This window comes from Poeciliopsis prolifica, unplaced genomic scaffold (assembly GCF_027474105.1).
Source record: "Poeciliopsis prolifica strain line A6 unplaced genomic scaffold, Auburn_PproV2 SCAFFOLD077, whole genome shotgun sequence".
In the NCBI taxonomy this organism is placed as follows: Eukaryota; Metazoa; Chordata; class Actinopteri; order Cyprinodontiformes; family Poeciliidae; genus Poeciliopsis; species Poeciliopsis prolifica.
The window spans coordinates 154,865-171,897 of record NW_026562452.1 but is presented as its reverse complement, the minus strand read 5'-3'; the positions used below and the strand labels follow the sequence as shown (position 1 = coordinate 171,897).

The 17,033-nt window shown below is 38.9% G+C and overlaps 1 protein-coding gene across 1 annotated transcript; it reads left to right on the top strand.

Moving 5' to 3' along the window:
- The first annotated feature begins 1,202 nt into the window (after positions 1 to 1,202).
- cntnap1 (contactin associated protein 1) lies at positions 1,203 to 16,591 on the top strand. Its single transcript, XM_055021526.1, has 24 exons — positions 1,203 to 2,068; positions 5,663 to 5,764; positions 6,617 to 6,810; positions 7,095 to 7,248; positions 7,404 to 7,607; positions 7,772 to 7,956; positions 8,043 to 8,192; positions 8,275 to 8,536; positions 8,619 to 8,768; positions 8,859 to 9,033; positions 9,845 to 9,951; positions 10,050 to 10,172; positions 10,389 to 10,592; positions 10,683 to 10,839; positions 10,922 to 11,049; positions 11,385 to 11,558; positions 11,637 to 11,855; positions 11,959 to 12,198; positions 12,269 to 12,512; positions 12,601 to 12,724; positions 13,237 to 13,330; positions 13,415 to 13,645; positions 13,854 to 13,898; positions 14,863 to 16,591. Exons 1-24 carry the CDS (start codon positions 2,008 to 2,010, stop codon positions 15,060 to 15,062), a joined length of 3,927 nt encoding a protein of 1,308 aa, XP_054877501.1. The 5' UTR covers positions 1,203 to 2,007; the 3' UTR covers positions 15,063 to 16,591.
- Positions 16,592 to 17,033: the final 442 nt, after the last annotated feature.

Genomic DNA, 17,033 nt, shown 5'->3' with positions numbered 1-17,033 from the left:
AGGTTAATAATATAATATCTGCTTCTGACTGCTGTCATTAATCAGCTTATTATATTACCGTGAACAGTGAGCTGTTGCAACTGCATTAGGTTTCTTCTGATTATCTGTATGGTTTCCACAAGGAGAGATGCAAAGAGCTATTCCATCCGTCCGTCCGTCCGTCCGTCCGTCCGTCCGTCCGTCCGTCCGTCCGTCCGTCCGTCCGTCCGTCCGTCCATCCATCCATCCATCCATCCATCCATCCATCCATCTCTAGTTCAAAATTCAAAGCAAACTTCTGTTCTTTCACTGTTGTAAAGTTAGAAATTTCAGGTTCCAATTCTGAAAAATTGAGTCGGAAGAAGAATTAGGTTTTCCCATGAAAAAGTGAATGAAACTCTGTGAGAAAAATAAGATAGGATTTATCGAGAATGATGAAAAAGGGACCAAGCATTTCCAAAGGGCCATTTACAACTAGAGCCATTTAGAGATTTTCCATTAGTCAGGGGAGAGGGTGACCTTGACTAAAATGGCATTACTGAATGTGGCACCAGCATGCCAATTGATGTCCTCATGCTCATCATTCTGGTTTAAAAAAATGGTATGGGCACCTTCACATAAATTATTCTGTTTGTTGGTGGCTTATAAGTGGGTAATTTTTTCAAAACACACTGAGCTTTTGTGGTAAAAACCATGCAGAAAAGGCCTGTGACATAGCTTAAGAGCAGGACATAGAGAATAATTATTTCTTCCCTGACTGAGAGGTCTTTGTTCACTTAATAGTTTTTGAACCTTATCAGTTAAATAAATCCTAATGTACTGCCTGGCCAGTCTGATGCAGTGCTATTCCCTGCAGATTTGTTGGCCTACTTTATGCTTTCTTCTGTATTCAATTGTGTTCTCTTCTTGCATTAGCAATATTTCTATACTCTTATGGTATTTCATGGAGAAAGCCAGAGGCAGGGAGCTTACAAGCTGACAATCTGATTTGATTGAAAAACTCAGCAAATCCGTCCCTGGCCCAAGCATTCAATCTCACATCATCAGTGGCACACAGACGCTACATAAACCCCCGCCTTAATCCAAAAGCCTTTTTTTATTTTATGGTCAGTATGCCACCCGTTTGTACAAATCCCTCTCCCCCACACACCCTGCCCCCACCTATGTGTGCGTCTGAAAGGATGAGTCTGAGGTCAGGCACAGCTGGCATCATCATCCTGTAACTTTGTACTGCTGTGGGCACATTTGAAAACGTGGTGGTTTGAAAAAGCACCAGGACGAGGTTGGATGGACAGACCGGAGGATCTTTCAAACTGCTTGAAGGACGTGACTGGCTTCCTTTTTGGCTATCCTTACCGCAGAGGATGGGAATTTTCTATTTTGGGAATAAGATCTGATCCGCAGTCCTGGAGAGAAAGATCTTGATCATCCTTCACATCAGCAGTGCATGCTTGTGCAGCCTACTGAAATGAAACTGAAATGAACAGTAAAGAGCAATGCCAGAAAAATATTTTTTTCTGTATTAACATTAATGTCTATATCTCTACTATTAAGATTGAAGAAAGCTAAAATACCTAAGTCATCTAGAAAAATGCTGCCAGACTGCAGTGGACCAAAAAAGTTTTGACATTCCTCCCCCACTGCCTCCTCTGCATCTGAGAACCCAGACTCCCTTGGAAGAGACGCAAAGGAACCCCATCCCACCTTGGTCAACAAGATTCCCAGCGCTTTTTAAGCACTTTCGCCGAAATGTCAGACGCCGGATCAACAACCTTACGAGATTTTCTTATAAACTTAGCAATATAAAAGAGATAAAAAACCAAAAAGCGCGCTCTCGGTGAAGCCCAGCATCAGCACCAGCATCCGAAGCGCGTCCCCGCCCCGGTAGAGGCTGCCCGAGATCCCGGGAAGAGGAGTTGGAGCTGTGCGAGTTAAAGTTGGATTAAAAAGGGGGTGAGAGGATGCTGCAGAGGAATCTTCGATCTAATTAACATAGCCTATGTGGAGAAACGTCTTTCTAAGTGAAGGATGACTTGCAAAATATTGAGCATATGCCTCTTGTTTTTGGGTTTTCAACATTGCTCATCACGTAAGTCTTGTCAAACAGAAATTATTCATGTGTAACCGCTTGCTAGTGCATAGGTGAATTATGCGTATTTCAGAGTGCATAACAATGTCTTACCTAGAATCTGCTTTATGTTGGGCTGATGTAGCTGTAAAAGTTAAGGATTGCATCCAGAGGCACAGCAGTTATCAAATAGCCTACTAATGGAGGGCAAAGCCAGAAATGCTGGGATGTTTGAAGGGCAACACACATTGCAGTCAAATCAGACATTGTGATAAAAGCCGGATGATTACGATTTTTTTTTTTACCTCTTTTTTTTTTTTTTACTGCTGCAGTTTTGAAGGCGTCGGTTTGCGGAATAGCATAAAAAAGTGCGCGGGCAGACTGAGTCTGTCTTGCAAAGGGTGTGCATGGTGGTCCCTCTCCAGCACAGGACTGTCTGCATTGCAGTGCTTTCTCTCAAGCAGCACGCAAGTTTTTTTTTGTTTTTTTTTTCAGCGTGCTGTACATCTTTACTTTCATAAGGCGCCACGTCACTTGAGCTCATAATACAAGATAATATACATATATATTTGTTCAGATATGTTTTAGAACCTTGCTGCTGAAAATCTCTTAAACGCATTTGAATGAGGATGGTTGAGAGACTGCGCGGCTCTGTCCTCACCAGGACCAGCCCACTGCAGTACTTTTTTTTGGGGTAGCCTGCGTGCACCTGCATGGGGAGTCATTACATTCATAGGGTAAAACTGGCGACAGAGACAGGAGCTGCGATCCATCAGAGGTTTAGTCCGTACTGACAAGCTGCCTTTTTGATTACCGGCGATGACCTCATAGGGTTTTTACTGACTCATCAGTTTAAGAAACCCTGTTGGGGTGTCAACCAAGAGCTACAGAATGTGAAGTATGGAAACATGATTTAACAAGTTTATTACAATAATATGAATAAACTTTACATATTTTTCTTGCATCTTAGTTTTAGAATTACTTACATTACAATATTTTGTGTGACATAACTGCTAAAAATATTTCAAACAAATTTTAGGAATTAAGAAAAAAGTTGACATGTAATCTATGGCAGGCTGCTGATCACAGGAGTCTTGCTGCATTGAGCTAGCTGAAGATGTTTGGTTATATAGATTAATCACTGTAGTCCTATATATCTGCCAGACAAAGGTCTATTGACATAATGCTGGATGTTACTGTATGTGGGTTGTGTATGCATGGCGGAGGTGTGTGTCATATGGATCATCAGATCCTAAAGCTTATAATCCACTTTTAGGGTGGGGCTGCAAAGTTCCTCTCAGATGCAATTTTTTTTTGCAAAAAAATTGAAGTGTTTGTATATACCGTACTGTTAATATTAATGGTGAAAAGAAAACACAAACACAAAAACACAAAAAACACAAAATAGCTAACAAATTAGCTATTTTGTTATATATTCTATCAGAGTCACATTCTGAATATGACTGATACTTAAGCATGTATTACAGTTTTGTGTCGCACGTCGTATTTTGGCACACCCTGCTGAAGCCTGATTCAGCATAAATTATTTAGTGAATCTGCTTTAACAGAAAGCTTTCTAGCTTAACCTTTTCTATTTCCTCTTCTTGTTTCTGGTATATTATTGGCATTGCAGCAATGTGTTGTAGAGAGTGTTGCTCCTCAGTTGCCTCCTGCATAGTGCCAGCTTTAAGATTTGCCTCAGTGCATAATGGATGCAACACTCAGAAATGATGTCTCAGCCCAGACGGAGCAGACTCTCGCTTAAAAACAGACTGATGATTCAGCAGTGATGGTGCTGTGATCTCTTGGAGTTGCACTGATCATCACAGAACCGTTATACATGCAGAATGTATAAAGGATCTAATCAGATTGTGATATAATTAGAAATAGAGGGAAATGTGTAGGCTAATCACCCAGGCATCAGGTATGGTCCACTTTAATTGCTGCATCATAGCAACACCCAGTTGGGATGAAAGAGGCAGCAAAGCAGAGGATTCAGATGCAACACAAGAAAATGATTGGGATGCAAGGTTATTTTTAGAGTTTGGATGGAGATAAAGACAGAGGAGTGAGAGCAAGGAAAAAGAAAATGACACACAGACTGGGTGGAGGTGCAGAGTAAGTGTCAAGCCTGCAGTAAGGAGGAGCTAAATAATCTGAGTTAACCTACTGGAGCCTAAAATAGAGTTAATTTTCTTTTTCAAAGTCAAATTTATTCCACCTTCACAGCATCACAAGGAATTAAATCAAAACCATTTGCAAAAAAGAAAAACAATTGTGAACGTGGGAGTACACAGGGCTTCTTAATATATCTGTGGAAAAGACCAGGGTGCAGAAAAGAGATGATGCTGTGACGGGAAATGAATCTCTTATTGATAACTTGCAGCCTGGAAGGGATCTCTGTATGCTAACACAAGTGAAGGTCATTTGAGACAGAGGTCATTTTTCACTCGCTCAGCATGTTTCTTCCACCTGAATGTGCAGCATTGAAGAGGACAGAAGTTCAGCTTGTGTGAATAACATATTAAAGTCCCAGTATATATCAGTGCAGCATGCAGAAGGGTGTGTTTGAGGCATAGTTTATTAGCCTCATGGCTGTTCTAGTTCATGATGAAAACATTTTGCTTTCTCATGTCCCTTCGTCATATGATCTGCTCTCATTAAAGTCCTCTGCTTCACTGCAATGTCATTTTGTGATTTGACACCACATTCTACTTTATACTCGCCTATTTGCAGACTTCATCGTTCTGCCATTATCCATAGTCTCTAACCTTTCTTTATGACCTCTGCTAGCATAATAACACACATACAAAATGAAACTTCCTTCTTTTCCAGTAAACACACTGTCTAAGGACAAAGAAAATCTTAATGAAAAAGTGAATTTTTCTACTAAGTAAAACCCTGTCCTTTTAGATATAAAGTCTACTTATATTAACTCTTTTGAGAGTATAAAAAGCAATATTCTGTCACTTAAAAGGAATAGATTTCTTCTGCAGTTGAAGTTGAGGGCATCAGACATTTATTGTTGTTTGTGACAGAAGTGAGATTAGGCAGAATTACGGAAACCTTTATTAGACCTGGGCCAGAGAGCAGATTGGGGATGTTACTATTAGTCTCTCACAATGACGTGCAGAGCAACCCAACATGTTAGTGATGTGCTCTCAATTTTACTGTGACTTTCTAACTCAGAAAAAGCATCTATTCTTATCGTAAAGTGGAGTAAACACAGAGAGATTTATGTGACACTCCAATGTTTTTACAATTTTTTTGAAAAAAAGGTCTGGAAGTGTGTGATATGTTTGAAGATGTATTTCAGAGTTAAATTTAGCCTTTAGTTGTTTATAGTTTGCCCAAAAATAGTGAAGGAACAAAGATGTAAGCCAGACATGCTCTCTTAGGAGCTCTAAGGGCAGTCTGTTAGATTTATGAGCTCTGCTCCACCTGCTTATGGGTCTGTGCTTATTGTGAAATATGAAATAATGTTTCACACAACCTGAATCGACCACTTATTAAAGTCAGACTGGGGCTTGTTACAAAGGCAGAATTTCATTGCAGCATAATGAGAAGTAATTTTGATGCTTTCTGACTTTGATATCATTCATTTGGTTTCTGCAGGAGAATGTGTTGATCCACTCATCTCTGGGCTCTATGCCTCCTCATTCCTGGCCTCTTCAAGATATAATTTTCTGTACTCTGCCAACTTTGCAAAACTTTATGGTAAGTTCCCATTCATTATCTGCATTTTCTCCATACACTTGCTATTCAGCTCAATCCTTGGTAGCTTTTAACTTCTTATAAGCAGAAAGCTAGAGTGTGACTCAGAACATCAAGGAAGGCTTCATTCCACTTATTTGCACCTGATTTTATGCTGGTGTATCTGGATGCAAAGAGGCACTGCTCTGGCATTATTACATCAAAACAGGATTTACCCACCATGTTGTTACCTATTTTACCTTATAATTTGATTACTGTATTGAGAATGACAGGCTCAATTTGTCACATAAAACTGAATAGAATTTCATGTGTTATTTTAAATAACAATTGCATAGAAATTAAATTAATTTCTCTGCAAGAAAAACATCAACACAAATTAATCAAAGCTAAATTTCAGTTTTGTTTACTCCTAAAGCAAAAAAAAAAAAAAAAAAATCACAGCAAATGTTATCAGAAAGCAGCTCACCAAACAACAAGGTACAATGCAAGTGCAACTATTTAGAATCCAATTTGGTAAATATTGAGTTCCACTCATGCCAGTATGATCCAGTCATATAGTTAGGTTCCGATCCATTGTCATAAAGTTCAGTTGCACTACATTAATGTAAAATACAACCGAGCAAAAAAGTGATGTATGCATTGTTAACATTGAAGCAGTAAGTTCCAATCCAGGAAAGGAATGAAAAGGAATTGATGCAATCAAATGAACTTCATCCGAACCCAAATACTGCAACAAAAGGTTTTTACTCACTGCTCTTTGTTAAATAGGGTTATAATGTGGCTTAAATGTCAACAATTTAACATTCCAGTTACTATTTCATATCTTAAACTGTCACTTTCTTCTCTGCCCTACAGGGAGCAGCGGCTGGTCCCCGTCCCCCAGAGACAAACAGCCATGGCTGCAGGTTGACTTGGGCAGAAAGTACAGACTAGTGGCAATCGCAACCCAGGGGACGTTTAATTCTTATGACTGGATCTCCAAGTACACACTTCTCTATGGAGACAGACCAGACTCCTGGACACCATATATCATGAAAGGAGGAAATTCGGTAGGTGCCAGGAGCTAAAGCAGGAGGGTTAGAATGAGGGACACAAAACAGCTGAGCCGAGGATTAAAATGTCATAATAACATAAATGTAATCTTTATAGCCGATTTAGGATATTTTGGGGTGGCTTTGTTATATTTATTGCCAATGGGGCTGAAACAAAGTCAGCATGGCATAATAACTGTTTTAATAGTGCCAAATCTAATCTCTTCATCAGTTCATCTCCAGTCTCCAAATAAGGCATTAACACCAAACGCAATAACTCTCCCAATCTCATCTGTGCGCAGACCCTGCCTGCTAACTGGAATTACTATCAGGTGAAGAGGAATGTCTTCCATTATGCCTTCACTGCTAAACACATTCGTCTGTTGCCTCTGGAGTGGAACACAGAGAATGGAGGAAAGATTGGTGTCAGACTGGAGCTCTATGGCTGCTCTTATGGTAAAAATCAGTGACGAGTTGAAAGGATTTACAAAAAAAAAAAAAAAAAACAATAATTTCTATCACTCAGTTAGTAAGGATAAAACAGAGATAAGAAACAAGATGATACTGATTGAAATTCTGATGTTCAGTTCTTAACATCGCCTTGTTTCCAGATTCCTATGTGCTGCAATACAACGGAGATGATGCAGTGGTTTACACCTATCCAGGAAAAAGGTTGCGTACTTTGCATGACCACATTGCCATAAACTTTAAGACTCTGGAGCAAGATGGTCTGCTGTTACACAGCGAGGGGATTCAGGGAGACCTATTGACCCTGGAGCTAAAAAAAGGTCGTCTTTATCTGCACATCAGCCTTGGTGAGAAATGAAAGAGAATTAAAAATTTTGCGAATTAATATTTTTACCATAGTGAACAAAGAAAACAGGCTCACTGAGCTTATGCATTAGTGGCTTTGCTTCTTTGAGTGACAGTGAAAGGCATCTCTTTATGTTTTGAAAGCCTTTTTCAATTTTTCCTTTAGGAAGCAGCATTATACACAAAGTCGATGGCCGAATCACTCTGACAGCAGGTAGCCTTTTGGATAATCTGCACTGGCACTATGTCACTATCAAGCGCCATGGTCGACAGGTGAACTTTACAGTGGACAGTCAGACAGTGACAGCTGTTTGTAAGGGAGAATTTACTCACCTGGATCTGGATGATCAGGTAATGCGAAATATAAAATCCTCACATGAATGTCCAGAATGTCTGATAAGGTTTCAAGCTGAAAACTTGAACTGAATGTCATTTAGATGTACGTTGGAGGAGTAATAGAGCCAAACCTGCCTCACCTTCCTACCATACCGAATTTCCGTGGGTGTCTGGAAAATGTCTTTATTAATGGAGTCAATGTAATTGACAAAGCCAAGAGAGAAGACCCTGATGTTCAGATTCCTCGAAAGGTAAAGCTTTGTATTAATAGTAAAGAACTTGTTGAAAATGTTTTATTCCAACTTAAATGGTCTAACTTCTCCATTGTAACAGAAAAAGATGCATTTTGCCTGTCGAGACATTCTGCTTAGACCCATGACGTTTGCTGGACCAAACAACTTCTTGCAAGTGCCGGGGTTCTTCGGTCGGCCAAAGCTGTTCGTCAAGTTTAAGTTTCGCTCCTGGGACTACACTGGGCTGCTGATGTTCACACGCTTTGCTGATAACCTCGGTGCCCTTGAGTTAGGTCTCAGTGAGGGTCAAATCAATGTCACCATTTTCCAGACGGGAAAGAAGAAAATTCAGTTTGGTGCAGGTGGGCCTTAGGCATTCCTTACAAGATTTAAACTTCTTGTTTAGGCACTGCAGTTCTTGAAATCCCTGTTCTTGTTCCTTAGGATACCGGCTCAATGACGGTTACTGGCATACTGTGGATTTGGCAGCCAGAGACAACCTACTGACTCTAACCATTGACGAAGAAGAAGGTTCACCACTAAAGATCACCAACCCCTTCAGCATACGGACAGGGGATCGCTACTTTTTTGGAGGTGAGTCGAGAATTTTAACTCCTGCGAAGAGCTCTGTTATGCTGACTGTTTGATTTCAAAATCACACAACATTTCTTTTCATGCTTTCAGGTTGTCCGAAAACCAATAACACATTGTTCAAGTGTGAGACCAAACTGAATCGTTTTCACGGCTGCATGCAGCATATTTTTATAGACAACGAGCAGCTTGATATTGACATTACACTGCAGCGACAGTGGGCTCGATACGAGGAGCTGTTGATAGGAACGTGTGGGATTACTGACAGGTATGAAATGACTCAAAGCACTTTAATAGTGTGTTGGAGACATTTAATTCTGATTTTCCCTGATCATCTTGGAGCATTATTAGGCTTCTTAAGCTATATTTAGTCTCATAAACCAACAGTTCAGTTGATGATTCTGATTTCATTATTTGTGTCATCAAAACCTACTTACTAATGATGCAATGAAGCACAATATATCAAAAATTCTAACCCTGATTCTTGTCAACAAAAAGATTCCAAGATTCCAATCAAATATTTGAAATATTATCTAAAGTGACACAACTTGAACCTTAATCAAGTTTTGTCTTTGTCAGTTTGTTGGCCTCCCTTCAACAATAAAGTCAGTGTTTTTGTGCCCTATTTTTCAGTAGGCCTCAATGCTTGAATCTGAACTGAGAGGGGTAAAAAAGGAGGAATGACATGGACTCCTTAGTTTCAGAACCAGAAACTCCACAGCAAAAGGAAAAGTACAAAAAATTTATCAGTTTTCTGATCACGATTGCGTCTAGCTCAGTTCATGGAGATTGCAAGAATTTTTAAATTCACAACTGATCCTGGACTTTCATTACATTGTTGAAAAAAAATATAATTTATACAAGAAAATTTTTGACATATATTTTCAGACTTTCGAACTGAAATATATTTTCAAAAATAGAAATTCAGTAATAGCTGTTTGGAAGAGGAGATTATTTTGGCTAGCTAGAAGTTCAGCAAGGAAAATTTAAAGCAACTTAGAGAAAAGTATTTAAGGTGTGGTCTATTATATTCTTTAGAAGTGTGGAAAGACTTAAAAAACCAAGACTTTTATCTACAGATGTACTCCAAACCCATGCGAACATGAGGGCAGATGCATCCAATCTTGGGATGACTTCATCTGCATTTGTGAAAATACAGGCTACAAAGGAGAAGTGTGTCACATGTGTAAGTTGTGTTCAATGACCTTCTTTATTGATTTACACTTAACTAAGGCACAATTTCTTGTTTATATTAACAAATCGATCATTCATTTCCCACTATAGCGGTTTACAAAGAGTCGTGTGAGGCCTACAGACTCAGCGGCAAGTACTGGTCTGGAAACTACACTATCGATCCTGATCTCAGTGGGCCGCTAAAACCATTTGAGGTGTACTGCAAAATGAAGTGTGAGTAATCACTGTTGTTGCTAAAACGCAGCTTTATCAGCATTGTGTTTAGCCTTTATGAAAACAGATGGGCATGCTCTCCGTTATGAGAAAGGAGGAGGAAAATTTCATGGTAAAGTAAGAACAGTTAGATGCTGTGATGTCTCTGTATTGAAAAGTAATTGCTTTACTTTCCCACTCTAATCTTTTCTACTTAAAAAATATATATATTTGCAGCATATAAAGCTTGGACAGTGATAATGCATGACCGAGTTGAAGGAACCAGAGTGACTGGAAGCTCGATAGACAAGCCATATATTGCAGATGTGAACTACTGGAATGCTTCATGGGATGAAGTCAGTGCTCTTGCCAACACCTCCATGTACTGTGAGCAGTGGATCGACTATTCATGCTATAAGTCTCGCCTCCTCAACACCCCTGGTGAGTGAGCTCAGTCTGAATGCCTTTACTTACGTCTGAAGTCAATATTAAAGACTTTAGTGTGTCACATGTGCATCCATTTGAAATTAGATGGAAGGCCTTTTAGCTACTGGATCGGACGGAATAACGAGAGTCACTATTACTGGGGCGGGACGTTCAGGGAAGTCCAAAAATGTGGCTGTGCCATCAACCAAACCTGTGTTGACCCCAAGTTTCAGTGCAACTGTGATGCTGACTATAGGCAATGGTAAAAGGCACCACCAAAAACCAAATTATTTGACTTGAGTTTTTTATATTGACATTCATTTTATCCTTCGGTGGCTTTCCAGGTACTCAGATAAAGGGTATTTGGACTTCAGAGACCACCTGCCTGTGAGGAGATTGGTGATTGGGGACACGAACAGAACTGGTTCAGAAGCTCACTTCACAGTTGGTCCACTCCGTTGCCATGGTGACAGTGAGTTCAGTTACAATTTGATTACTGATAATTGGCTTTTAATTTCTACTTCTTTAGTTTTGGGGGATAAGAACACATCTTTTTTCATAAAAGATGTGACTTATCTTAATAAAAACATTTTAGTAAGAAAATAGCCAATGAACATAAAATAATTCACAATCTTACATAGTAATTCAGATATAATCAATACAACCGCGAAGCATTCACCAATCAGTAAACTCACTAAGCATCACATGCCATCACATTGTTAAATGAAAGTAACAAAACGTTCTGGGCTTCAGTGCTCTGTAGGTACGTCCAATCGTTAAACAAATTTTTTTTTGTCATTTTCACAGGAAATATTTGGAACACAATATCCTTCACCAAGCCCACCTACATCACCTTCCCCACTTTCAGGCCTGGATCAACAGCTGACATCTCCTTCCATTTTAAAACCTACCGTGCACCTGGTGTCTTCTTGGAGAACTCTGATGACCAGCTTAGAAACTTTATAAGAATAGAACTAAACAGTAAGTTGACTTCATCTACCATTTTTGCCTTTGCTGATCGTATTGAAAGTTTTTCATCTCTCTCTTTTTTTCTTGCAGCCACTCACAATCTTGTGTTTGTGTTTATGGTTGGAGATGGCATCCTTAATGTGACTCTTCGCTCGCCTGTGCCACTCAATGACAATGAGTGGCATTTTGTTCAGGCTGAGATTAATGCAAAACTGGCACGAATCAAGGTCGATTACCAGCCTTGGGCTGTCAGACGGTTTCCAGGTCAGACCTTTGTCACCATGGAGTTCACACACCCCATCCTTGTAGGTAGGTTCCTCAAATAGAACTTGTTAAAATTTCAACTGAAAAGATCTGTTTTTCTTTTTTAAGCTAGTTCTCAAAATAATGGCATGTGCATTATTTCCACTAGGTGCAGCCAACCGCACCCTCAGACCTTTTTTGGGGTGCCTTCGAGGATTACGCATGAATGGTGTTCCTCTTGATTTGGAAGGAAAAGTAAATGAGGAGCAAGGTATAAGGAGGAACTGCTCTGGACAGTGTCTTAATGCCACCATACCATGTCGAAACAGCGGGCAATGCATTGAGGGATATGCAGCCTACACTTGTGATTGTAATAACACAGCCTATGATGGTTTCTACTGCCACAAAGGTAATTCCATGTTTATTGTTTATATTTTGACTGTAGCATGCATCTAATTCCTTATTTGTCTTTTTCTAAGACATCGGAGCTCACTTTGAGGTTGGGTCGTGGCTAAGGTACAACATACGAAAGAAACCCATTTCAGATGAGGCAGCGTGGGCAAACTGGATCGACCCACATTACGACAATTTCAGTCTCGGGTACAACGACACGTCAGATGACATAGAGTTCAGTTTCAGCACTGTTCACAAGCCAGCTGTATTGCTGTACATCAGTTCCTTTGTTCAAGACTACATTGCTGTTATCCTCAAGGTTGATGGTAGGTGAAGCAAAACAAAATAAAAGTGTACTTTTATCATTTTAGCTTTATGGTTATCCCTTTGTGCGATCCCTGTTTATTCTTACAGGTAGCGTAGATCTGCGGTATAAGCTCGGGCTCATAACACACACGTATCAGCTGACTCACCGAAACCTGGCAGATGGATACCCTCACTATGTGAACATAACCAGACACAACAGAACCGTCAAAACACAGGTTCTTAATCTCTGTTCAGTTTACTCTGTAGTAGTTTTCACAACTCTTATGTCTTAAAGAGCCCTATGCTTATTATATATAGCATTGTTGTCCTCAGTCTCCTCTTTAACTGATTTGGTATTACGCTGAGGGTCATTGTCCAGTTGGAAGAACCATTTATGCTCAGATTTTCACTTCCTTGCTGATGTCTTAAGATGGTGCATCAAAAATTCAAAATAATTTATCTTCCTTAGGCCATTAATTTTATGATGTGCATAATTTCCTCCTGCAGAAAAACCACCCCCATAGCAACAGTCATTATGGGCAACCACTTCAATTTTAGTTCCATCAAACCACATGCAATGACTCCAGATTCTAAAGGCTATGTCCCAGAGTGGATTTCCAAGTTGTGGTTTCATCAGGTGTTGATTAACAGTTTTGAAAATGGATTTATTAGGAAATAATAGATGTACTTGGATGAATTTACTTCTTATGAGTAAGAAAACTTTAATAAAAGTTATATACAATCACAGGTGGATTACATGGAACCCATTGTGGAGAAGATAACCCTTGTGGAAGATGCTAGGTTTGACTCTCCAAAGTCCATGTTCCTAGGCAGAGTTATGGGTAAAAATTTTGCTTGCTGCATATAAAAAAGAATGTATTTGATAAAATAAATGTGTTTTTCTCAGCTTGTGTCTTGTTTTGCAGAGGTTGGTGACATAGACTATGAAATCCAAAGGCACAATGCTCCAGGCTTCATTGGATGCATTTCTGGAGTGAGGTACAACGTCTATGCCCCTCTGAAGGCGCTGTTCCGTCCAAATGAAACAGATCCGCCTGTAACAACGCAAGGTTATGTCTCTGAGTCCAATTGTGGGGCCTTTCCTCCTGTTCTGGGTTACGTGCCTTGGGAGGTGGACCCCTGGTTCACTGGCATAGGTGAGTTTTCAAAACCTGGCATCATTTCTGTAAATTGTAGGAATATCTCTCTCTCTCTCTCTCTCTCTCTCTCTCTCTCTCTCTCTCAATATATATATATATATATATATATATATATATATATATATATATATATATATATATATATATATATATATATATATATAATTTTTTTATGTCTTTGACTTACTGTTTCCTTCTGTTACAGAATATTTTTATATTCATGATGATCTTGGCCTGTTCTGGATAACTTGTAAGTATTTTTTTTCATATGCTTTAATCCTTCATAGCAGCAGGGTCCTTAGATTTGGAGCAAGTTTTTGAGGATCAATAGGGCATCTGACTGCAAACGCAGTTTAAATACAGAAGACAGAAGCTCCTCTCTTTCATCACTGTAATAATAAATCTATTTATCATTGATTACTTAAATGGAAAATTGCTTGAGTTTTAATTTTGATGAGCATTTTACTATAAATAACAGTTAAGTTTTACTAGTCATACAAATATGTGAGTATTCTTTTACGTTTACACATGTCCAACTTGGGATTCATAATCTACTAGACATCAAGTCAAATATTGAAAAGAATGTGCGACTTAAATGAATAACAGGCAAAGGGCAAAAATGTCTCCCTGCTCATCAGGCCAAGCAGAAGAATCTGGATTAAACTACAGCAGAAACACCCCCTCTGCTCCACCTCTGTCTAAGACCTTCACCGGATCAGTCTATATTTAGCTTGGCAAGGGCGCAGCTTGCTGCTCATCATTGGATGTTTTGGATTAATAGATCACTTAGTCTCTGGGATATTATGCAAATACAGGACATCAGCATGTTATTAAGGATTGGCACACCATTCAGGCATCCAAACAATAGAACAGCAGACATCTTTCTTTGCCCAATATATTGTTGAAGATAACATCTGAATGGAAAATTACAGTTGTCTTGTTTCAAATATAAATATATTACTTGTAAAATCTTGTGTCAAATGAAAAACTTTTAGTAATATCTTATTGTTGTCAATATTCCTAAAGCCTTTCAGAAAGCACCATAGATATTTACTATTCTATTCTTGAACAAGATACCAATGGTCTCTGCTGACATGCAAATTTTACAGATTACAGGAGTTAAATTTACACTCCCTATTTTCAATAATGTCAAACATTTTGCAGATGGTTTCTTCTTGTCTCCCTGTCCTAACTGTGCTATTTTTATTCTTCAGTTATTGTCCTTCTGGCTTTGCTGCTGCTCTTGGGAGGTTTGTATGCCATCTACGTCTATGCCTACCAGCAAAAAGGCAGTTACCACACCAATGAACCCAAAAATCTGGAGTCTCCAAGCAGCTCCAGGCCACTGACAGAAACCCTGAGGAGAGAAAAGAAGTATCTACCAGAAATTGAAGAAGAATTTAGAAGTGGCTAGCATCATAGGACGTTTTGGACAATGGGTGGGGGTTGGTATGAGTTCGGATCGAGGGAACTAGCACTTAAAAAAACACAGATACCTGTAGTAAGTTTTCTAATTGTTTGGTTTTATTTTTTATGTTTAGTTTTGTGTTTTGTTTGACAAATGAGCGTCATAAAACACGCCCGGTGCTCTGTTTTACACAATCCTTGTTTTAGTAAGTTTAAAGCTGAAGTCAAGCCCCATGTTGCATGAGTAGCCAACAAGTCGCACACTGTATTGCAGGGTGAAATACTGAAGTGCCTCATCTGAGCAAGCTCAATCTGAACGCATACTTGCTTCACCAGAGAGCGTTCAGATAAGACACTGTGGGTGAAAAAAAAGGAATTTCAAGAAACATATTCCAACTTTTATTGATTGATTTCCTTTATGAGCCATTTTGGAGCCGGATGAAATTCATCAATAGCTTTCTATATAGACTGATTGCCATATTAATTATACCTTTCATGGACAATCTCAGATGAGCCAATTCTGAAACAACAGCTAGTACTCCTAGAGCTCGACAACACACATATATAAGCGCTGGTGAGCTGCAAGCATTCAAAAGTAAAAAAAATGATGATTATGGACTTCATCCATACAAAGGTTGTAAAAGATACATTTGCTTATATTTGTTGTATTACAGTCTATAATAGTGCATTTCCAATACAGAATAGCACTTGTAAGTGGTTCCGATTTGCCATAGCACTGCTAGTTTGCCGTTTTGTCAAGTAGCCTGCTCAGATTCACAACACATGGTCATGTGGAGTGAGAATTTTAAGAAATAGTACCTCAGACCGTGGAAGCTTGTGGATTGTTGATGTAATGCTGGAGTCAAAGTGTAAAATAAGATTTCTGGGTGCAAAGTGCCCAGAAGTTTTCATTTTTTCTGTCTTCTGGTCCCTTTTACTATGGTCAATCTGTCAGCAGCTTGGTGCTACAGTGTTTGACAGCTATTTCTAGTGACAGAGTTATACAAATTAAAAATCAGTCCTTCCATAATCCTTTGATGTTTAGTAATAGACTAATTTCAGGGACACTCTGCTTTCTATGGCCATACAAGAAGCAATTACAAAAACATTTTTACAGAGGACCACAACAGCATAATACAATTTAATTATCAGCACAATTTTATCTGACACTGCAAGGAAATGTTTGCTTCCCATTCTAGAAAAACACCATCATTGCTGCTCTTGCCTGGTTAGCTGCTTTTGTTAAAATAAAATAAAATACAAACTTTAGTTCAAATGGATGTTAAGAAGAATTTTATTTGATGTGTGGTGCTACCAAAAATTTGAGTTATCGTCAATCACTACTGCTCTCCTTAACACTAAAACACTATTGTGTATGTGAAATAAGCAGTTAAAAACATACTAGCTATGCATATGTAGAGCATGAGCGCACTTTTGCAGTAAAATGCAATAATATAAGCTTCTTCCAGTCACTAACAGTTTTTTTTTTATTTACAAATTTTAAATAGCAGATAGGATGTCATCTAAATATGTATATCTAAATATGTATATGTGAACCTTTAATACTGTACTAAATATTTCTTTTTATTTCTAGAGTTTATACACTTTAAGCTTTGAGTGCTCTGAATGTAAATCCTTTGACTCTGCAATGTATGAGCAGACACTACAGTGAAGACCTGCACTGACTGCTTAGTACTGAAAGTATCACATAGATCGCTCAGGTTAAAGGAATGCACAGCACTCTGCTGTCTGTAGAGCTAATGCACCCCAGAACACCACATCGATGGGTTTTCTCCATTACAGAAGGGCGGAGCTGTGCAAAATTATACAGGGAAAGAATGTACAGTAGATGTAAAAAAATAAATTAAATACTGTACAGCAGAGACACAATTTGCCAATAATGTATGAAGCTGTATAAATCTGAAAGCCTGCATTTGCAAAGCAATATTTTTGAAAACGTGTTGTAATGCGTTGACTG

What these genes read in the sequence shown, in the direction of transcription:
- cntnap1 (XM_055021526.1), top strand. Translation starts at nt 2,008, where the DNA reads ATGACTTGCAAAATATTGAGCATATGCCTCTTGTTTTTGGGTTTTCAA. An exon ending in CAACTTTGCAAAACTTTATG is followed by an intron (nt 5,765 to 6,616) that starts GTAAGTTCCCAT and finishes TCTGCCCTACAG; the next exon opens with GGAGCAGCGGCTGGTCCCCG. An exon ending in GCTCTATGGCTGCTCTTATG is followed by an intron (nt 7,249 to 7,403) that starts GTAAAAATCAGT and finishes CCTTGTTTCCAG; the next exon opens with ATTCCTATGTGCTGCAATAC.